This window comes from Pagrus major, chromosome 3 (genome assembly GCF_040436345.1).
Source record: "Pagrus major chromosome 3, Pma_NU_1.0".
Taxonomy (NCBI): Eukaryota; Metazoa; Chordata; class Actinopteri; order Spariformes; family Sparidae; genus Pagrus; species Pagrus major.
This window is the reverse complement of record NC_133217.1, coordinates 6635910-6659859: the sequence shown is the minus strand read 5'-3', so window position 1 is coordinate 6659859 and position 23950 is coordinate 6635910. Positions and strand designations below refer to the sequence as shown.

The 23950-nt window shown below is 40.8% G+C and overlaps 1 protein-coding gene across 4 annotated transcripts in view; it reads right to left on the bottom strand.

Moving 5' to 3' along the window:
- The window catches only part of spire1a (spire-type actin nucleation factor 1a), a 30533-nt gene extending 7323 nt beyond the window's left edge, over positions 1-23210 (bottom strand). For 2 of the 4 annotated variants that reach the window (XM_073463378.1, XM_073463379.1), the window contains exons 1-10: positions 22701-23210; positions 18066-18097; positions 7737-8006; positions 5625-5750; positions 3197-3268; positions 2897-3061; positions 2668-2754; positions 2113-2242; positions 1223-1264; positions 200-247 (exon numbers count right to left, since the gene is read on the bottom strand). In XM_073463378.1, the coding sequence (XP_073319479.1) occupies positions 200-247; positions 1223-1264; positions 2113-2242; positions 2668-2754; positions 2897-3061; positions 3197-3268; positions 5625-5750; positions 7737-8006; positions 18066-18097; positions 22701-23046 (1318 nt within the window). In that variant the 5' untranslated portion in view covers positions 23047-23210. The remainder of the gene's footprint in view (positions 1-199; positions 248-1222; positions 1265-2112; positions 2243-2667; positions 2755-2896; positions 3062-3196; positions 3269-5624; positions 5751-7736; positions 8007-18065; positions 18098-22700) is intronic. The other 2 variants (XM_073463380.1, XM_073463381.1) reach the window with 1 other exon arrangement.
- Positions 23211-23950: the final 740 nt, after the last annotated feature.

Genomic DNA, 23950 nt, shown 5'->3' with positions numbered 1-23950 from the left:
CTCCTTATCTCAACAGCTGGCATGCCTCCTGTGTAAACTATTGGTATGTTTGTATTGTAACTTTATGACTACCACAGAATCAGTATACGCAGACCACATGGTGAAAATAAGCTCCAATCAGCTTATGTTACAGATTTTCACTATTTCAGAATTCAGTGATAACATCTTTATTTTCATGAGACATCATTACATGCTTTACCTGAGCTGCGGAACAAGTCCTGAGGCGTGCTGATGCTTTTCCCTGCGCCTGTAAAGGAATCAAGCGAATTTAACCTTCAGAAAGAGCGCACACATTAATAGGCCGGTATCATAGGGAGGACTTGACTCAGACCAGGTGTGAGTTGAGGGGAGGCTGTGTAACAGTGAGTTACGTTCACACATAAATTAAGGGTCAGGGAAGTGAAGGGCAGTGCCGTGGGAGCAGAGAAAGACAACGAGTGCAGACACAGTGCAAAAGGTTATTCCCGTACATTTATCTGGATTATGGTCATCCTGTGCTGCATTCAGACTGTCATCTGCCATTCAACTATTTATCTGAGGTAGACTGATACCAGTGTTACGTAATTTGTCATATCCCACAGAGAGAGCGGATTAGGGTGACAAGCAGGGCAGACTGATGATCTGTAATCTCGCCCTACTGGCTCTGGCTCAATGGCTATCCCTCATCACCTAGACCACCTTGTCCCTGTGAGTAACAGCTATATCTAGGGTACACTGTTTAACATACTATATATAAATCAGTACATGCCTATAATGGAGAATCTGTGCTCTGAAGCCGTTTATATTTTGCAAAGACCTTTTAATAAACACCAAGGTCTGAGATTAAAAAGGGGCAATATGTAAGAATTGGTCACCTGTCAAACACTAAAAAAATAGGGGGCAGTAACTTAGCATACTAACTTCAGTAGATATCGCTGCAACACAATACATTTAAATAACGTCAAAACTGTTATTTCTTTACATTCTGTTGCCAATTTTGAATTAATTTTTGAATTTTTTTTACATATTGCACCTTTAAGTTGCACTGTGTTGACTCATCTCTTCCTCAGGTACAGTAGGTGTTTGTGTAACAACAACCAGCAAGTGACAGCAGTGTGTCACAGGCATGAAATAAAAAAAAGAGGGTGTGTATGTGTTTAAGTCAGGAGCTAACCCTAAAATAGCCTGGAGTGAAACACAAGGTGACGACAATAGAGACACAACTGGTGACGTGAAACTTTACCTGATGAGTCAAAACTGTAAGACATGCTAAGAGGTCGCATGGCTGACAGATATGCCCATGTTTGGAAAGAGAGAAAAAAAAGATGGAAGCAAAAAGGAGTAAAAGAAATCCATGAGTGTTAAAATGGATGGTGAAGCCACTGAATCATCCAAAAACATATTCAGAAATTCAAAGATTATTCTTAGCAATAGTTTCGGAGAACCCCGTATAGCTGCGTGTGATTATGCAACATCTGCTCCGTGTCACCCCCTTAAATCCCCCAACAAAAGGCGTCTATGTAAACTGGATAGAGGCACTGTATGGTATAGAGTGACAAAATATTTGCTGTTTTGATCTGATTAAAGCTTTAACTGGTTTGAAACATTCTAACCAATTGGCGAATTATTACGACTCCATACCTAAAGGATTATCTACCTCCTATGTGCTGCTTGCTCTTATAAAAGGAACAGGCAGGGCAGCTTTACATACTGGAATTACATTAGCAGGAATGTTGATTAAGTTCAAACGAATAACTTATCAGTATCAACAACAGTGACTTCAGCAGTGCAGGTCTATCACACAAGTGAGGGCTCACAGCAGCAGTCAAAGTGATCCTTGTTTAAACACTGCGACACTTCTGATTAAGTGTAGGAAGAGGGCCGTTAGAGTAATCACGATGGATGTGGTTTAGAGAGGCTAAGTCAGGGTTAATGGTTTTTGAGTGGAGGGGTTAGGCTCATAAAGAGCAGCCATGCACTAAGTTAACAGTCGAAGAACTCCTTCAGAAAAGCACAAAGATTGACTCTGATGGTCTGAACAGTTGCGTAAGTCTATTGAATTATGGCCATTTGTGCATGCATGTCAGCAAATAAACATTAGCACGTGTATGTGTACAACTGTGAGCAGCTTACCCAGGCGGCTTCTGCGGATCATGTCTGGTGATACAGGCCTGAGCTTCCTCTCAGCCTTGATGTCCTCCAGCAGTCGCTCGTGGAGGCTCCGCGGACGTGGTGGGTGGGGTTTCAGTTTGCGAGCTGCGACCTGACATGACAACCACACAAGTGAGCATTCACTGCCACTACCATGGAGACCAAAGTGAGATTTTATTTCATACATTCCCAGAGAGAGGGAGTGTTTTCTGATTGCATTAAGTCATCTGGAAATTCTGTTACTTACTTATGTTAAGTTTATCACTTTACATCAGACATTATGTTCTCTGTCATTCCCGCCAAGTCATGTGGCACATACTGTGACTACCAGTGTACTCAGATAACTGACAACAAAATGAATATGGATGATAATTATCATGTCAGTCATTCTGTAAATGTTACAAAACGTTTCCTCGTGATATCAGCACTGAATACTGTGCAGACTACAAATATATGGTTACCTCCATGCAAAGTTTAAAATTGGGGGCTATAATGGGGAATGGACAAATCACTGGCATCATGTTGTGCGCTACTCACAGGGTTAAGAGGCGGTCGCGACCTGATGAATTCAAGAATGATCTCATGTGCACTCTTCTTTAACCTGGGTGGGATGTCTCCATTCACCTAGAATGACATTGTTAAACTTGATGTGGATCATGACGAAGACAAAACTGCACTCATGAGTTAAGGGCCAATTTCTGTCACATAGAAAATAGCTAAACATAAATATATTGTTATACTGGGTGAAGGTTTGTCAAATCCTTACCATGACTTTTCGCAGCTTGTAGCGTTTGGAGCGGATGTCGTCCATCAGCATCTCGTACGGTGTGAGCTGGTATTCGATAGGCAGCGGGTTGTACTGACGCTCCTGAACCTTCTTCAACTTCACACCGTCCCGAAGATCTCGCATCACCTGCACCCAGAAACGTGCCTGGTGGGGACAAAATAAAAAAAATAAAAAAGATGTATTATGATCATTAATGCAGTTATGATCAGTACAACATGCAAATAGAAGTTATGGTCTCAGAGCTGAAGTAGTGGCGTAGTAAACAGATAGTCTTCTTACCCAATCTGCATTTTGCAGCTCATCGAGGTCTTTAACACGTTCCTGAGTATCACCTTCCATTCTCCGAAGGTTCTAGCCAAGAAAAAGGGACAGGAAAAACATTAAGAATAGGGGAAGTAAATAAATAATGTTTCCATTCTTTCATAATACTGCATTCACAGCACTGGCTAAAATTAAATTGAGGTCAATGGCAAACTGCCCATAGTGTCAAAGCAGTCCGTTTAACTAATCGATGCCGTTTCATATGAGCATGTCGATATCCATCTCATCCTATACTGACAGTGTTCCAGAGGGAAATACAGAAGCCAATACTCAACTAATGGCTGCTATTACTGTCTGGATACTTGCTGTACAAGCTAGTTGTTGAACGTTCAGGGTGACTAGTTGAAATGTCAAACTGGGTAAGGGCCCACCTTGTCGACGTATTCGATATGTGGACCCTTTGTCATATACAGTAGTTTCATGTAAGCTTAAATGTTGTAAGCATGTAAGCATTCATATCATCTCATCTCTTCTGGTTTCATTATTTTGTATGTTTGTTTGGTCATGTGAATGTCTCTAATTGGCTGTGGCTACTATATAGGTGGGGCCACATTATGTTGTTTGGAGCCCTGCTGAAGACCTCATGGTGGAAACATGTTGGCTTTTTAATGATTTAACCACTATAATAAAAAGGCTTTTCAACATTTCCTTCCTCATTTAGATACCTTTTCTTGACTGAGTGCGTGGATTGCCTGTCACATTCTTTTTCTAATGGTTTGTCAAAGGTTTTTTCAAGTCAGATGCATCTAATATGATCTATGATATCACTCTTAGATCAAAGAAGGAATGCCTTCAGGCTGCTTTTATCTCCATCATCTCCACACCCATGTTTACTGTTGAAACACATTCCCTCTTCCCAATTCTTTCCTAATCCTTTTTTCTGCTGATTTGACCTTTTTCTAATAATATCCAAACACATTTCTGTTGCCAATTCATCTTTCACCTTTAGTTACCCAGGAATGGGGAATCCCAGAAGAAGAAGCTGATAAACAATTACAGCAAAGAGAGAAAAACAAAAAAAGGAAGAGCAACTGAAAGAAAGACTCACTGACTAACCTCCTAATTTGTGAGCATGCGTGATACTGTGCATGGTTACTTATTAGCAATTATCCAGTAACATTCAGTGCTACAGGAGGTGAAACGCGGCTCCTATAGCCTGTTGGTCCCCTCCCGTAAGCTGCTTAAATTCTTGTAATAAGGTTAAACTTGATTCTATAACCATACTGTATATTACATAAGACTGTTTACATGAATCCTGCCTCCTACAGAGGTCACAGCAGGCATGTCTCTCATGTGTGTACATACTGTACAGCCAAGCTACACCGTCTGACAAGCTTTGGAATAAGTCACGTGGTTACATCTTCTCCAAACCAGGACACTACTAAAACAGCACAGGAATTTCATTTGATGCCTATCTTGAATGCTTGAGTGGGGCAGGGCAAATGTTTTTCCACCAGCACTATACAACACTTTACAAAAGGTTGTGTGTTACAGGAGGTCCATGGTTTGCATTTTCTGTAAGTAACTGCTAAAAACAAAATGTGATACTAACATTATTTCCTGAAATGTAATATCTGGGTCTGCTCAAGCTGCTTATCACATCCCCCGATGCGTATTTCTATAATTATATATTTTCATGCTATTTAATTAATGATTTTAATTAAAAAAGAGCACATTCCAGCACATCTTGGTGGTTTATGGTCTAAAAAAGTCTGTCGTCAAGAAGCACAAGCTCTATAGGGAATCTGTCACGCATCATACTGATTTACTACAACACCAATACTCCACTTATAGAAATAAATCTGCCAATAAGCTAGTGAAATGAGATGAGAAACAGGATGCTAGATGGATGCGTGTCCATGCAGAGTTAAATCCTGACAAGAAGTATAAGCGATGTTGAGCTCTCAACCAGCCTGACGAGGGGGTCAGACAGGGACACCCAAACAGTCTCCATCTTCTGAACCATTACCACTTTGTGAGCTGTTTTGTTGCCATTGTGCAGTTTCTGGGCACAACTCTTGTCGGCCTGACAGATCCTAATTCAACCAATTGAATTTTACACAGTGAACCCACACACCAAAGCAGAGTCGTAAATCCCAGGGAGAAGAGAGTTTGGTACTTTCTCTTATTCTCTTATCCTCTTATCGGTCATGTTTTTCTGTATCCACTTTCAGTTTCTTTCATACTTTTATTGGTGAAACACAAATTAATCAGATGTTTGGAGTCTGAGTCATGGACAAAATTACCCGACTTTGAGAAGGTGGGTGAGTGACAATTAGAAGCTACTTACTGTATTATTTCCGAATAGGTTTAGGTGACTCACTTCATCTGTAAGTGCACCAGATTTATTTAGAACATATCTACGTCGCATGTTTGAGATTCTCACCTCTTTGGCACTCTTGATCTTGTCCAGAAAGGTGTGTAGTTCTCTTGTCTCAGCATAGAGAGCACGACACACAGCCTGGTAATGGTTGGGAGCGTCGGATGGGCTTGGCAGGTGGGAAGAACATATCTACAGAGGCGAAAAGAGAAAGAATGAGTGGTATGTAGTGGTGCAGAATAATCATTATTAAAAAGTGTGACCAATTATTTATTACATTTTGAAAGAGCATACATATGAAGGACTCATATACACAGAAGATTATTTTACAGCAACAAAAGAAAATTAAAAGGCAGAAATAAACAACCTGAATTTGAAGGAGGTGAGTAAAGTCCTCTTACAAAGACCTCTTATATAGTTGAAGACATGCTGTTAAAAAAGGTCCACTGTGTAAGATTTGGCCACCTTTCAAACACTAAATAAATAGGGGGCAGCATATCACCAGAGTAAGCGCTAGCTGTAGCTGCCTTTAGCTCAGTCAGCCATTTAGCTGGCGGTCCAAACTGGGAGAGTTTTGTTTTTTTGTTTATGAAAAAGGACGGGGCTGGGGCTAGCTGGTAAGCGTGCCAACTTCAGTAGATATCTCTGCAACACAATACATCAACGTCTTTGGAATAATGTCAAAACTATTCTTTATTTGCATTCTGTTGATAATTCTAGTTCATTCTTGAATGTTTTAAACTTCACCTCACTATTGCACCTTTTAAAAATTCATGCTGACCACACTTCTGAGCCAAGATGCTTTTTTTCTGCCAAACATTTGTAATCCATAAAAACAAAAATGTCAGCTTCATGGTGGTGCTAGCAGAAATGTCAGAGGATCAACAAAGTGGTGGTCCAACAGACTGACACTGCCATAGTGGCATCCCTAGAGCCATGACGCTGCTAAAAACATGAAACCATCAACAGCATGAACCTGATTGTCCAGTCCGAGCCACATTGTCTGTCTAGCGTCACCTGTACACCATTTAAAGCTCTGACCTTTATGGTATTTGATTGTAAGTGATAATAAAGTCTGCCCTTCGAGGGTAATGGATGAGCTGTCAGATTATCAAAGACACAAAGGAAAAAACCAGACCAATGACATATTTTCATGGTCTCCTGATGGGTGTGGCTAGCCACAGGAATGCCCGACACAGCAGAAAATGTCTTCTTCCTTGTTTACTGAAGGGAAGGAGCAGTGAGATCCTCTACTGTCATGCTTAAAATACAGCTGCATCTGTGGTCTCCACCATTTCTGCTGAAAACAATGATCTGTATCAAGTACAAAAACCGTTTCTATTGCAAAAACTGAAGGGAAACTTTAGAATGCTCATCGGCACAGTATGCCCCAATGTCCCAGTTTGGTTTTAAATAATCCTAACTCCAGATTGACAGCTTGATGGCCGCTCATGTAGCCACTCCTTACTTCACTCCCATTTCACTAAAGCAATGAGGAAACGCATTCAGCACATTCACCGTCTAACTATTCCTGTTTTTGTGGGATGCTGCAGGTCCTTTCATCTTGTGTCAGCTACTCGACCTGCTGTACCCTTGCCCATCCAATTTAACTCTATCTGACAAAACAGCAGAGTACAAGCAGGAAATTAGGTCAGTCAGGAATGTGCAGTTATCCAATCTAGCCGTGTCATACCAACATATCACAGTTTACACTCAAGAGGATGATTGTTAGAGGAATTAGGGGCCAGGCCAGACACGCACTGGCAGCAAATAGACATTTGAGTTCTACACCAGGTTCATTATATGGAGGGAACGGGGTGTGAACGTTTCTAAGCCTATTCCCCAAATACCGGTGTGTTTACACTGCTATAATTACCAGTCTCATATTCAGAAGCTGGCTGGGGAATTTACAGCATGGCTGTATTTGCTAGGAGCTGGAGTGATAATGATGTGTGGATGTGCTGCTCTGTTAATAGACCTGATGTTAAAGTCGGGAAAAGGAAAAATGTGCAAATCTTGATATGAACAATCTGAACATTTAATACGTTTAGACTGTGAAGATATTACATTTGCCATCTGCACTGATCACCTGCAGCCAAGCACTGTCTGTATTTTTAACCAGCTTTGATGAGGAGAACAAAAATTGGCATTCACGATATGCTCCGGAATTCAACCTACCATGATGATGTCTCGATAACTGCGAATTTGGCTGACTGAGCTGGTGGTGGTAGTGGAAACGAGCTCCTCTTCCTCCTCTTCTTCCTCACACTCATCCTCCTCCTCTGTGGCTTCATAGCCCTCGTCAGGACAGGGGTCGCTCTCCGTTTCTTCGGTGTTGGTCATCATGTCGATCAAGCGCTCAAGCGGCGGGCTCAGTTCCCGCTCCTCGTTTTCTTTTAGGCCATAGTCCAGAGCTTTGTAGATCATGACACCCAGTGAGTCGATAACCTGTGGGAGAACGGACAAGTGGGACTGAGTTTCTACAGAAAAAGAACAGTGTAAGACTGGGTTTTGTTTTTATAGAAGCCTGTCATCTCTATTATAGTCACAAAGGCTTTCATGAATCCACACAGCCAGTTAAGCTAGACATGAAAGACATAAAGAATAAACAGAAAATGAACATCATCATTATCATCATCATCAGTATTTATTTACCGTCATACTGGCTCAGTGCTATTTGTTATTTGTTCGTTGTGGTGCAGGCATGGTGAACAGGGTCAAATAGTTGTATATACACATACATCCAACCTGACTAACCTTTCTGATTCAGCTGAAGGTAGTAATTATTTTCGCTGTTTATGGACATTTATTTACTCGCTGTTAGGTGTGCCAACATTATGGTTTTTCCAGCTGACACACTACACTCTTTGCCCCTGCTGCTCTATAATTAATGCACACCAGCACATCCTCATGGATGAGACCCAATTTCATCACACCGGTCGTAGATAAACAACTCTATCCAAAACAACTCAATTCACCTGAGCAGAAAAGAAGACGCTTCATGTCCTCAAACCAGATGTGAAACGAGGCCACAGTGTTCCTCCAAATAATGTGATTTTTACCGTAATCTGGGGATGATTCCATTTCATCACTTCCCCTCATTAATAAGTTGAGTATGACCCATGTTTTTTTGCAGTTCCATTTCCACCTCATCTTCATGTCACAAACCATCACTGGACCATGATAAGACAAAGTTGTTCTTTCACTATGTCCAGTTGGCACTGATGTGCCATGTCCTGTCCTGATAACTTAATCTAACCCGTGTCCTCAAATCAGCAAGGGTTCGGTAAATTCTACACAGGACAGTAGATCGGAAACAACTTTTGGAAACATCACATCTGTAAGACAGGACAAAGCTGATTTCAATTAGCCCAGGGATGAAGGAGATATTCTGGAAATAAAGCACTAAATATTCAATATTAACCAATATCTTATCTGGATAATACCTCTGAAATATGATTACAGAGAAGTGTCTGTCAAAGACTTGTTACTGTACTTCACAGCACTCGTTGTGACGGGGTCGCTTTTGGTTTCTTCAGTGTTGTGGCTGGAGGGTTTGCACAGGATTTGGATGTGATTATACCCTTCACATTTACTGCTGGCTACAATCCATGTGTTAGAGCCGCTCTCTGTGGTGGACTACGTCTCTGTGTTTGCAATGTGGAACAGGTTCCAGTGTTTTTACACAGCATGCCTACATAAGTGGAAAAAATACTCTTAATTTTGTTGAGAGGGCACAAAGCTCAAACGAGGTCATGTTTGGAGAAAACAGGCCCACTTGACATGAGGGTTTTTTCCATGTTCTAATAATAATAACTAATAATGCATTAGCTATTTTGTACTATTGGTAACCAGCTCAGTCAAACATGTTCACGATTTGATTCGAAAGTGACATGAAAGAGTAGATTACTAAATGCTCAGGACACAGTATAGATCTCCCCAATCACGTCTGTAAATCAGCAATACACCATTTTGTAACTGTCATTGGTGTAGTGTTTTTCACACAGGTGACCACCTAATAACACATCTTCTGATCTGAGAGCAGAGTCAACATGTCTGCCAGCAATGTCATTCACCAAAACAGTCAAGAGATGTTTGTGTAATTGGCATAAAAATGTACTTAAAGCATCAAATCATCCCTATATCAAAAGTGTCCCAAAATATTACAGTGTTGTTACAAGCGTTGACTCCTAATGGCTGAACTGTACACTGCAGGGTTTTTTTTAAAAATAAGTCGCTACATGCATCCATCACAAAGATATTAATAAAATTATGAAGTGAGTGATAGTAGACGACTAATGTGACCCCAGAGGCTGGCTAGCTCGACAGCTAACATTAATCTGTCACTTTAAAGAGTGTGACTATGCCCTTTGTTTTCTTAGATGCTGTACATTGGCAAGGAAAAAGGACTCATCCAGATGCTTACATTGCTTTCACATCTGTACGTTTAAGGGCGCAGCATAAAAACACTTATGCACTGCACCTCAGCTGTATAATAGCAGAGAAACCCCTTTGTTTATACCAATCCCAGCAGCTCTTAGACAATAAGAAATGAATTTTTAACATGACTACCTTCCACCATCTTTATAATAACATGGCAGCACTGCAGGCCTAAATGTGGTAACAAGCAACACCTTGCAGCTATTATGAAATGGCTTTGTTGAAGTAATGACATGATCAACTCACTGAGTCATTACTGTACTGGTTGTACTTATCCAGAAATAATGGAGCGACATTGTTATAAAAGGGAGGTGTTCAAATAAAGCACAGGGTTGATGCAGTTGAAACTTGTGTTGATGGGCATGGTTGGCTATGGTTGGGAGCGGTGCCAGGGACCAGGCACCTTGCTGTTGTTTCTGGGAGTGGAGCGCAGAGAAGGGAAGGGTGTTGACAGAGCAGGTTTGGGCTCACTGACTTCAGCAGAAGAGCTGTAAAATCATTAATGACATAACAAAACTCCACACAGAGTTGAAATGCCACTCTCACGTTTGGACTTAATTCACTGTATTTTGTTTTTTCCATTGATCTCTAAGAAAAACTGTCATTGTGTATCTAAAAAACATCAGCTTTTCAGTTTTTTAGCTTTGTTACAATGTTTTGTTCAAATAATCCAACAAACCCTTCCACTGTTTACACTAAAACAGCAAAAATGTGGGACTATTCCACTTGAACGTTCAATCTATTTTTATTTCTTTATGGATCAAATCCCTAAACTGACAATTTAACTCAGCTCCCTATTCGATGTCTTTCTATAAATAAAAATACAGTACCTAAAACACAACAGCCTCTAATCTGAATTTTCCAACACTAACCTATCGATCCCATTCTTTCCTGGAAAAAGCTCTGCCCATTTCAGGGTGTTGTACCACTATCGCCTATCAACAACCATCTCTGTGAGCAGCTGATAATCCTGTTCCGGGGCTAAAATAAATACTCTATTCCTTAGTGTCTTATTATGTAACTTTATAATCCATCTGTAGGACAACATGGGCTGTAGTGGGCGGAGATACGTGGGAATGCTGGAGTGACGAGAAGACGGGAGGATTCGGGATTCATGGGCCACAGGGATGGAAATGTTAACATTGGACCAAATCTATCATCAATAATCCGGTGCAGAAAAATTATGTTGTATCCATGTATAATGTAAGCAGTTGTATTAGACAAGCCATACTGTTATTGTTTTAATCCAATTTCCCTGCCAACACAAAAGGGCTTGTAATAACTAACTGGCCACTGGTTCAACGGTAGCCAGCACAGAAAGGCTCAATGTTCAATGCATTATTAATTAAGGCCCTCTGTGCAATAATCTGGTTTATGTTCTCCAAGGTTTAGATGCACCGGAGCGTAAATAATGACAGCTTGGGCTCAATTTGCCAGATATACAGTTAAGTCCGGACATAATGGCGAGAAAAACATACACGTGAAGGCTGAAGGAACTGAATGAATTCCCTTACGAGTTTGTCAGATGGAATGGGGAAGAGGCATCCTAAGTATCAATAGCAACAACAGGAAAGAGAAAAATTACACATCACTATCTCATTTAAAGACTCGTGACTCAGGAATGAGAAAAAGCAGAGGAGCAGGAATGAGGAAGGAAGGAAACAAGTATGCAGATAAACAGTTGGGAAAGATGTCCAGAAAATCCACCGCTGGGTTCCAGGCACGGGGGTGTTTGGTAGCAAACGGCTAATTGAAACCAGGTTCCACCCAGGATAGGAGGAAACCTGCTGAGGGGGATGAAACACGCATATGTTCCCAACCACAGGTAGCGCCGGAAAACGCCTACATTTGAAAAATGCTTCTTAGGAAATGCAGCGGGATGAGTCATCTGTGTGTCAAAGACAAAAAATAGTATCACTGAGAATAAATTTAGAGCTCAGCATTACCAAGACAGGCTTACTGTTTACTAAATACACAAATACAACATTCAACTTCTACAAATAATCCATTCAGAATAGGCTCCATCCTCCCTCAAAAGCATCTTTTCTCACGCTTCACAAACAAATAGGGATACTAAGCTCTTGCATGACATCACTGCCGGGGTAAGAAGTGCTTCAGGCTTATGTTTTCCAACAATAACTTGTTTTATACAATGAGGACCAGTGTCAGAGGCATCATCTTGAGAATCAATGACGAAGACGAAGTGAATTTTTTACTCATGAATAACCTTTGTCTCCTGCAGGAATGCTGTGTTTCATATCAAATCATGAACATCTTTGACAGAGTTGGTTACCAATAGTACAAAATAGGTCATACATTATTAGTAAGACTTTCAAAAATTGAGAAATTTATAAAAAGAATTTTAAAAAAAGAACATGGAAAAAAACCCTCATGTCAAGTGGACCTGTTGTCTCCAAACATGACCTTGTTTGAGCTTTGTGCCCACTCAACAAAATTAAGAGTAGTTTTTCCACTTAACCAGTTAATATGGGCCGAGCTGTACACTTAGCAAACACTGGCCTTTTGACAACCAAAAAAAAAAATGAAGAGGGACACATAATTAAAAACATCTGCTTGGTCTGCTTTTGGGCCAAACAGCTCAGACGGGCACACTGGCAAGTTTAGTCACTCATGAATCCATGGTGATGCTAAAACTCATGTAGCCTTTGGCCCCAAGGCTGCGCTTTCTTGCCTGGAACTTGCTTGGAAAAGTGATTCATTCTCATTGTGACCACCCATGGTTAGATGAAGGTTAAATAAAGTTAAAATAGTACCTTTTCCATCCTTTCTTAAGCACTTGGAACTACTGCAATTTTCCATCACTGAGCCCTTTCATTGAAGGTAAGGTCAGTTATGCTTTTAAAAAACAAGACTAGGCTGAAAAATTGACATATAAAGTACATATTTTTAGTTATATGAGCTGTACAAGAGGAGCAACCATGATGGGGAAAGCATCAGTGAGTCAACCAGTACGCAGATGGGCAAAGAATGAGTGGATTGTGTTAAAGAGCACTATGAACACTCACACAAACACGTGAGAAAAGAGGAAAGTCAGGCTTATGTGCTGTGGAGTCTTGTCAATTCATATCAGTTGTCTATGAATATGCCAATATGTAATATAGCTGATGCACTCTGACATCCTGATCTGATGTAAACTATCAGGTGACTCCAGATTTAAGATGGAGTTAAAGCAAATACTCAACCTTTCTGAAGGGCCACTGACGCATGTTTTATGTTGATGCAGGGGCAAAATTAGTAGAAAATCTGTACTTTCTTGTCCTGAGATGGTTCGTTTGGTGAGTTTTGTCTCGTTTTAAATATCTGTATCACAATTATTTAGGCCAGAATAATCATGAAATTACATTTTCATATCGTCCATGCCTTATCTATATAATGTGATTGATCATTTTAAATGCTTTTTTTTTTGTACTTTGTTTAAGAAAGACTATAAAACACAGTTAACCAGAAAAAAAGATGGAGTTGCTTGCGTTTAGTAAAAAACAATGCTGAAAACTCTTTTCTTGATTTGTTTTTTAAATATATTACAAGTGTACAGCTATTCACTTGAAAGGCAAAAGTCTCTATGATCTGTGGCCTGACATCATTTCTGGCTCGCAGTTAACACGATCGCACTCTTGCAGCCCAAGACATCACTGTGGCCATCTGAGTTCACAAAGTGGTCCACTAAGCAGGATTGGCAGGAGTAGAGCAAAGCCATCACAACACAGTTACATAACCACAGCTAAAAAATCTAGAGGTCTTCCACTGTAGGAGCGGCTGCTCAGCCTCCTCCGGTCTGCAGCATCACTACCGTGGTTCATAGAGGGACAGAACACCATGCTGCTGGTCAAAAACTGTCGAGTTTGCATTTATCTATGAAGTCAACTGGAAAATTGCTGAGGGCTGAGGAAACATCCCTCTGGATCAAACAGCCATCATGGAAATTATGTGTAAACATCTCAAGCCATCATGGTGATAGACATAAAAGCTGAGCCTGTTAGAGAGAAAATTATTTTTTCTTCAGATAAAACTCTGCTGCTTTCCAAACACTTAGAACATATACAGAACATATGATACTGTGAAGAATCCGTTTATCAAGCATAGTCTTAGAAACACAAGGCTGCAGTTATCGTACATGTTGAAAAAAACCTACAGAGTTTAGTTTATTTCACTACAGCCAATATTCATCAGCCGCTAAATGCTCTTCCTGCTGAGTTTGATTTAAAATGTCACAATCCCCACAGTGACCCTAAACACCACACAAATCTGACTGGCAGCTCGACACAGAGGATAAAACTCTCCAAACAAACTAGATTTATGTTTTTCCAAAAACCACACAAGACTTTCTAGCAGCTAGTAGAAAATATCAGTTACAAAAGATCCGATAACTTCATACAATCGACAGTCTGAAGAGGAAACTCTATTAATCTCTCAGGCCTGAATGGACCAGAATAAAAAAGAGAAATAGATTTCCTCTGTGGTGGATATAAATATGGAGTAACCTGACTCAAAAAGCTCCGACTACTCAATTAATTACATTCCTGTTGCTTTGTGCTTGCTGTGAATATCCCTACATAGGCATAAATGGAACCTCGGGGGCTGTAATATGAGCCGCACGGGTGCTTTGTCACAAAAATCAATTGATTGATAAGGATAAAAGCAGGATGTAACAATGAGGTCACTGGTAAATTTCTGGCATACAGGGATCAAACTGGGCGCCAGTCTCTCACTCCAGGGGACTGTCTGAACTCAAAAGCCACAGACGACTGACCCAAAAACATCTATGCTTGTTTGTTACCTAACACACATCAAATTGAGACACATTCATAAGAATCTTTACTAAATTTCTACAGCGAGTCTACAGACATCTCTTCCAGTTAAAATCTGTAGTCTGACATCAGAACTGACAAGAGTAAGAAACAGTCTTTGCAGAGACAGATCTTATTGCCTGCAGTGACTGGTATACACCATGCACAGAGGCCTCACATGCAGACACATGCAGCCCCTGTTCAAGCAGCTGCAGCGCGGAGGCCCGTACTGTACACCGTTTATATGCAAAAACATGCACTAGTTCACTGAATCTGAGCCAAACAGCCAAATACATGTAACCTCTTACCATCTGGAGAAGAGGATAAGTGAGAATCTGAATCAGTAATTTAAACAAGAAAAAGTGTGAGTGAACGTGGCATGAAGGGTCCATATTATTTGGAGAATGTGAACATAACACACTAACTGCCATTTGCTGACTACCTTACTGACGACTACAATCCAGTCCATTAGGATCCATTTTATAGCCAAGATTTTACCTCGTGTGTGATGCTTGCAAACTAACTGCCTTGGCCCAAAGTTGACCTATAGGGACCTGAGCAGATCTGGCAAACTGGAGAACCTGTAATAGGATACTACAACTAATCTCACCTTAATCTTCAAGTGAGGACAAAGTGGGTTAAGCTTGTCTTGCAGGTCCATGTCACAGAAATTATTTTCCTCGAAGAAATTTTTACTACGAACCCATGAAGTTAACAAGAGAGCACCACCAAGAAAAAGCTCTGACTGTATGTAAAGTCTGAATCTAAAGTAGCAAATCAGTTTGATATTATTGATGATTATCCTATAACACGTCTTCTGTGGTAGAAGTGAGGGAAAGTGGGTCAACTAAACACAAGCTAATGATTAGCTCGGAAAGACTTAAGTGTGTAGAAGCAGAGATGAGTATGGGAGAGTGGTTTTGGCTTATTGGCTTGTTGGTTCACTCACTAAGACAAGGAACTGAGACTTAAAGTTAAATGCTAACATGTTCACAGTTACAATGCTGACATGCTTATGTTTAGCAGGTATAATGTTCACAATCTTAGTTTAGCATGTTAGCGTGCCAACATTTGATAATAAGCACTAAACACAGATACGGCTGCAGCTGATGCAAATGTTTTTAGTTTTGCAGGTATTTTGGTCATATATGACTTTAATAAAGGTCGATGGAAATGTTATCTAAAAATAAAGCTGAAGTGGACCTGAACTACTTCATGACTCCTCATGTTGGCACTTAGGACAAAGTTAATGAAAGTTAACCCACTTGCAGTGAAGAAGAAGAAACTCAGAAATCACAGATGATTGTCTTGTAGTGTATCAAGTATCACAAAATTGCTGTATTATAATACAATCATTATCCTGGCCATTGCAACATGATTTACAATGTGATTCCCTCGTCTACTCCATCCAGCAGTTGTTAAGAAATACCAGTGTGGGAAATAACCATTGTGCAAGATGTCATGTAATACCAAACAAACAACAAACACACCCTGTTTATTCTTACAACTGTGGTGTAGGCAAAAGCCTGGGCTTACATTTAGGCTGGGCAGCTCACAGTTCAACCATGAGACTTCATCCGTGTTCTGACTGTCAGCTGAGGCGGAGGAATTCTATTTCCCACTAAGCCATGCAAAACACACACATACTGTGCATGCCTGTGATCACATGAACAACAAGACAAACATGAAGAACGATCGCACTGCACTGAGTTGACAATGGACTCTCTGTGTAATTAGTCTGTGTACACAGTGAAGCTTTGAGGGAGGCTTCTCCTCCCGTTATTATACAATATACCTAGCTTGGCCAAATACACACTGACCACATGTCCTCTTCACATGGTTTTGTGATGAGTGTATAACAGTGTAAAAAGTAACGCATTTATGAACAAAAAGAGAAGAAGAACAAAGACGTTCTCTTTTAGGTGCGCTCCTGCATTAGCGTGCAGCACACACAGTAACTGCAGAATGAAGTAAAGCGCGCCATTCGCACCGGGCTCACCCCCACTCACTCACATTTAGTGCATCACAGGTCAGGGCTCAATCTCTGGAACAATCAGGTGAAATGATGTCATGAAAGAAAAATATTTTTAATAGATATGGCTTCATGCAGGTTCTTTGACCATGTTCCGTTTTAAGTGAGAGGTTATTATTTTTCGTGCACGCCTACACACGGACAATCTAAGAAAGCACATCTTGTTTTCATCTCTATCTGATGAGCAGGGCCAAGTTCACGTGTTGGCTGCACTGATGTGACAGATCAAGCAGATTTCTACCAGGTTCTGCAGCGAAAATAGTCCTTGCACATAAGAAAAAACACAACTTAACATTTGTTACTTTTAATCTAAATGTTTTGTATTAGCTCAATATAGAGGAAATCATTTTCTCATGACCAAAGCCTACAATAATGCATCAGCGTGGCCACACCAGCATACTTGTGGTGTAGTAACTCACAAACAGTGTCGGCTGTGGGCAAGCTGTGAAAACAGATTCTGAAATAGTTTCGTCTGTGTTGACAAGTGAAGTTAAAAAAAAAAATGCACGGGATATTCTCGAAACTACTGCTCTGAGTGTATCATATCACTTCCCGAGAGCCTCCCTGCCAGCTGGAGACACGTAACCATGGTAACCCCTGCCAACAGTTAATTAATTTAAGAAATACATTCAAGATGCGATATCTAAGAATTTTAGTTGAGAGCATTCAAAATGTAACAAAAAATAATAATAAAATGTGAATTACAGTGCAAAGATATATACTAAAGTAAGCATGCTAACCAGCTAGCCCCGACCTGTCCCAGTCTAAAGCTCCTTTGTAAACACCAACACTCTCCCAGTTCTCCAAACTCCCTGTCTGGACTGCTAGCTGCACGGCTAACTGAGCTAACTAGCCAACGGCAGCTTGGTGTCCCTATTTGTTTTTATTTCAACAGGTGGTCAAAACTTACATATTGCACCTTCAAGTCTAGCAAAGTGAAACTTTATACGATGTACACTTTTTGAAGTGTTATTGATGTTACGCCAGAGCTGCCTTGGTCGCTGTCGACCACTGTCTGTTAATTTGTTGCTTTCATCACTAACGCATTGTATTGTGGGATGTTTATGCTAGTGTAGGGTCCAGTGCTTGCATACTGTAATATTTCCCTGGAAAGAGTATGCATTTGATTACTTGCTTGATACACATTTAAAAATCTCACACACTGTTTTGGTATACTAAAAAGCCTGTTGGAATTGGAGTGACGAAAAACTGCAATGTAAAACTCACCTCTAATGACGTGGGGGCTGATCCATATTTATCTGTAATGACAGAACACAGAAAGAAAGAGAGTTATTATTAGTCAGACAATGTGGTTATTAATCGTGCAAGTGCTTATCTGTAACAGACAATCAGCAAAGCAAACACACCCGCTGAATTATTTACATGCGTGCACAGTGCAGTTATGCACGACATCTTGAAAATGAACAGACAGAGAAAACGCACACCTCACACAGTGTTACAGAACATAAAATATTAAACTTATAGCACTAGGAGTGAGATTGGAGAGGAGACTAACTGTGGTGGCAGCTGTAAAGCATCATTACCCGACAGTACTGAACATGACTATAAAACTGGTGAGTGAATAAATGATAATGTTTTCTCTGCAGTAACTGCCTGAAGCAATTGAGCTGTCAAAACCAACCACCCGGAGCTGGTTATAGCAATAAGACTGTTGATGCTCCCTATTTATTTCCATGAAGCTTCCTCTCAAAATGCAAGTCTTTCTAATTCACTGAAAACTTTTGCTTAACAATACAACAAATCACAGAAACCTAAATGGAATGGAAAACCTGAAGTTTCTCTTTCAAAGATAAAGCAAACAAGAAAACACTGACAATCTTATCTCTTGTTCTAATGCTGGCTCTCCGACACACCTATACTTCTAGATTTTCCAGTACGCGCTCAAAAAAGGACATAGAGTTGGTCTCTTTCCCACACTGAATAATTTCCATTCCCCAATAGAACAATATTACATCTTTTACATACAGCGTTCACTTTAACCTTTGATAGCAAATCACTTGCAAAATAGTGACTGGAACACAAGGTGCCGATGAGAGTAACATCAGGGGTGAAAGTACAAACACAGCGACAGGTCTGCAGACTTTAACACCAGTCAGGAGTGTGATATTAGGTCACTGCACATAAATGAGACACTTTGGTCAAATACGTCATCTCTCTTACAAGCCAGTGTCTTTTCAGTTTTAATTTCTTCAATTGAGGAAATAAACTTCGGATTAAATCGGACTTCTCTGACTTCTGTAGCTGCATTTGATGACATTTTCTCTATACAGAGCTGGAAAATACTTGTTTCATAGCATGGCAACAATTCTGGGCAGGTCACTATGAATTACAGCTAAGACGAGAGGAAAAAATAAACAGTCACCCACCAACACTCGTCTGAGGAACACTGGGTCCTCTGTTTGTCCCAGCCGATCAGAGAGGGCTTGGCCGGGGCCCTTGTCTCTCCCAGGGAAAGTAAGCCACAGAGGGCATATATAGAGTAGGGTGCAGAGTGACCGGGAGTATCCTAGTCACAGAAATATTAACCTCTCTGCTGCAAAACGGGTTTCATAGAAAGTAGGAAGGTTTTCCTCCCAGATTACATGTTTAAATATTTAAAATTGCTCTTACTGGCCTATAATCTAATAAATAAAAACAGGAGAGAATGTTACATCCTCATTTCAACCTATTCAGTCACAAAATGAACTAGATTTAATGTGTGAATAACATTCCAGTTAAAATACTGCATGCAGCAAATTTCTCTATACTGTAGGTATGAATCATTGAAAATCTTGGGGTAAACAAGTGTCTCATCTTGATGCAGCATTAAGGCTTGGCCCTGCTCAAGGCTACGCAAAGTGGGAGTGAATATATTCTCCTCCATGCTCCATGTGAATTGATCTGACGGCAGCAGGAGCAGCAGCGAGCATCTATTCAGTCTAAAATAACACTTGACTTGGATTCGGTGCTGCTCATTAGCCTGATTCTGTTTGCTATGCATCACAAAAATACACTCTTGTGTTTCCTTGCTAGCCGCAGCAGCAGTGTAGGAGTCCAGACAGCATCTTGATACTAGAAGAGTGATTCCGTGTTGGCCGAATCAAGCCTTTTCCTTGTCACAGACTCATGTGCAGGCCATACACAGGTTGCGTAAGCATTGGTTTTCTGCTGGGGGAGTAGCCTCTTGAACTAGCCGCTGAGCTACCCAAAGCTTAATAAGTCTCACGTCTCTCTCATCGCCAGTCCTAATGAGAATCAGGACAGCTGTCCAAAAATACCTCAGTCACCAGCCAGAGGAGCAGCAGAGGACTCTCCCAATAATCTCCAAACTCATCTGCAGTCAGACTTTTTAAGTCTGTGCATCTAATCATCACGTTTGTTCTATTTCAGGAAGTGCCAGGATTCTCAGCAGCGCTGGCTGAATGTGTTTATACTGAGCGTGTAATTTCCACACAAACTGCAAACACTACTGGTTGGTTAAATATGCTTAGATGAAGGAGAGCTGCTTGGACTGAGGGGTTAGCTCGAGAGAGGGAGATTTGGGGGGAGGGTATAAACAGAGGGGGGAATAAGATGAAAGGTGGCTAATAAGTTCCCAGGAGAGAGAGGACATAGCCTCGGTGCCCGAGGCTTTAGGTGAGTGCTGACAGCCACACCTCCTCCTCCCACACCCATCTTTATCTCTTACATATTAATGGAATGCAGTTAAAGGGAACAAGTCTTTGAGACACACTGTACAGCTTTCTAAACACCTGAACAGGCGTACTGTAACAAGCTTTGCTAGAAGCACGTTTGAATTGATAATGTGCTTTAAAAATACATTCTAAAGGTCACAGCTGTAGTTCTCTTTACACAGAGCCATGTTGGTTTTCAGTGCTTACATCTAATCTGGAACTATTAAACACCAGAGTTACCAGCTGGCCCTTGAGACCCAGATGTAGTGGTAGTTTTTCCAGTAGGTAATTGCTTCAACTTTCATTCCAAGTGTAAATTTATGCAAATATACCGACATCATTTTGTCTGGAATTATATGATACAGTCCATTAAAGGAATATTATGTAAGATTTGTCGGTTGCGGTTTGCAAACACACCATTCAAGTTGATTGGCGAGTCAGATTCCCAGGTGAAGACGCTTTGGTTTGGCAAGCCACCAAACCAAAGCGTCTTCACCTGGGAATCTGACTCAACAATCACCTATCTTTCTCCAGAATCGTTGACGCCCAGAACAAAGCAAAAGCATAAGAAAATAAGAAAATATAGGCGCCACAGTGGCTCAGTTGGTGGCGCACACGCCCCACATATAGAGGCTGTGTCCTCACTGCAGCGGCCCAGGGTTCGAGTCCGACCCGGGGCCCTTTGCTGCATGTCATCCCCCTCTTTCTCATCCCCTTCCCTGTCATATCTCATTATGTCAATGATTCTGAATTATGAGACAGTTTCAATACTACTTTTTCACACTATCGATACACCAGTATTAGCTGTAGTTTTTTCAGTGTCTTCTCTGACAGCATGTTGACAAGTCTGATGGCCTTGTTATAATTATCTTTAATTAGAAATCTAAAAGATAATCACCTCAATGTTGTGTCAAATTTTCGATATTTTTCAAGGTACCGTATCAAAGTTAGAAATTCCAGTATTATGACCTAACTAATACCTTTAACCGACTATCCCTCTCCATGAGTCTAGACAGGTAACTTATTGTCAGGTAGATTCGGGCTGAAACTGATGATTAGTATATTCATTAACTGTTGGACCTTTAAAATGTGAGAATATAGTGGATAACCCCAAGGTAATGTCTTCATATTGCTTGACTGATTCAAAAAACAGTCCTAAAACAAAAAAGGGACTCAACTTACCATCATAGAAGACTATTAAAACTACAAATGTTCACATTTGAGGAGACAGTACCAGTTAAATTTTGGCATTTTTGCTGAAAAAAATTGTAAAGATTTTTGCTTTTATCGTTATCAAAGATTAATTTTCTGTCAATCTACTAATCAATTACTCCATTAATCAGCTCTGAGTCCAGGTGGAGGACAAACCTGCAGGGAAGTGGGCCTACTATATACTATATGCACATGCAAGCTTCCACCTTACTATTTTCTTTACCAGACTACACATTAAAATGTGTTTCAGTTGTGTTAAAACCTCCCTCAGGTGCATGCATCCACACAAAGCACCTGCTCCCCTCACACACAGTCACATTAGTTTCTGCCAGTGCCTTTACCTAAATGTCACAACACACATAATGAGGATGTTAGCAGCAATATGACTCATCTGTGTCTGGCTTTTTGCCCATTATTCACTGTAGCCCCGATGCTAGCTGGTTATATAGGTTTTTCTCTGGACTGGACCCAAGGTGCTCTGCAGTTTGAATGCATCACATGGTTCATTGTTTACTGTAGCTAACTGACCGCTGCAGGGACTTGATTTCAAAACCAAAGGAAAGCAGCCATTCTGAAACAACCCTGCTAACACACCCGTCTGAATGAAGCTATAATACGAACCGTGTTTGTAATGCAAATGTAAGATTCTTTTGTACGAGCAAACCCCTGTCTGTTAATAATTCATAACACAGCTTCTTTGGTCTTTCATCCCCAGCAGCTATGCGGTGATGATGTATTATTAACAACCGCATCGGACGTCTGTAAACAAATTCACCACATGGCTGGAAGCAGACAGCCACAACAACATGGCCTCTTTATGAGGATGCTCCACTGGCCTGTGAGGGATGTGGAGGAAAATGCTTCATTCCTGAGGAGAAAGCAGTCTTTGTCGCTTAGCTGCGCAGTGACTCAAACCAGACAAAATGTCTGAGTAAATCCAGACACCTAGTTTGTTAGCTGGTGTCGGTTCGTTTACCTGGGCTGCCTTCAAAGTGCAGTTTGACAGTCCCGTCTCTCCAGATCATCACATCCCCGGGTCCCTCAATCCTTCTCGGATAGCCGACAGCCGAAGCCCCGGCAGACTTGGAGCTTTTCCTCCGATGTTTCTGCGCTAAAGTCCGACAACACTGATAACACACCGCCCATGCCTGCTCCTCGTTTATCGGCTGGCCGTACAGTTTCAGGATTTCCTCCAAGGAGACATCCGCGGCTCCGTCGCCGCAGTCCATGTTCACGTCCCCGGCGTTCAAATCGGCGGCGAAATTCCGGAGAATGGTCGGCGAAGTCAACATCCCGTCGTCAGTCCCCGGTCGTTTGGCCATCCTCACCTCATTATAACCACATTACGTAGAGAGAAAAAAACGAAAGGGACGTGTCAGATAATATGTGAGAGTCACTCAGAGACACAGACGATAAACCTCCCAGTAACTGTTTAATCTGTTGAGGACGAAGAGCAGCAACGGTTGAGTGAGCGACGACGGCTGCCCGACACACCGCTCCGCGTGGTCCCAGTGTCCGCCGGTTAACTGCGCCGTGGATGGCGGAAATGATCACAGAGCTTCAGCCTCAGGTGTGTAGACCAAACTCCATATAAAAAATCATCAAAATAACACACCAGCTGCCACAGAGCTATGAGCTGATATATTATTATTATTATTATTATTATATACTGAGCTAATACCAGTGGTATATCTTTAAGCATTTCAAGACTTGGACACCCTTCTTTAATTATACTGGTAAAAGATTTACAAATATTGTATTGTGGGATAAGTGACCAAGTGGGGTTATAAGGTAGGATATTTATTTGTTGATTGATTTCATTTTTTTTTTTTTTTAAATTTTAATTATTTATTTGTAAATCAGCACGTATTGACTCTTATTTCTCTCAAGATGTTTCTTTGTTTGCAACTGTACTAAGCGTCTCCTTATGTATTCATATATACTGTGTAATCATCTCTGTGAGTATATTATGTGCTATGTAAATAATCCATGGATCTGAGTCAGAGGTTTATACTACTCAAAATAAGTTAGGGATATTGGGATATTTTAGTGTTTCACTTGCTTGTTTATTCTGTGACATATCTAATTTTTTTATTTTGTGTTTTGTGACTATTTTTTGTCCCCAAAAATAATGTGACACATTTGAATTTTATTGCATATCAATGCACTTGCATATATCCACCCATATCTCAATATCCCTAACAAATTGTGAGTAGTGTATTTCTT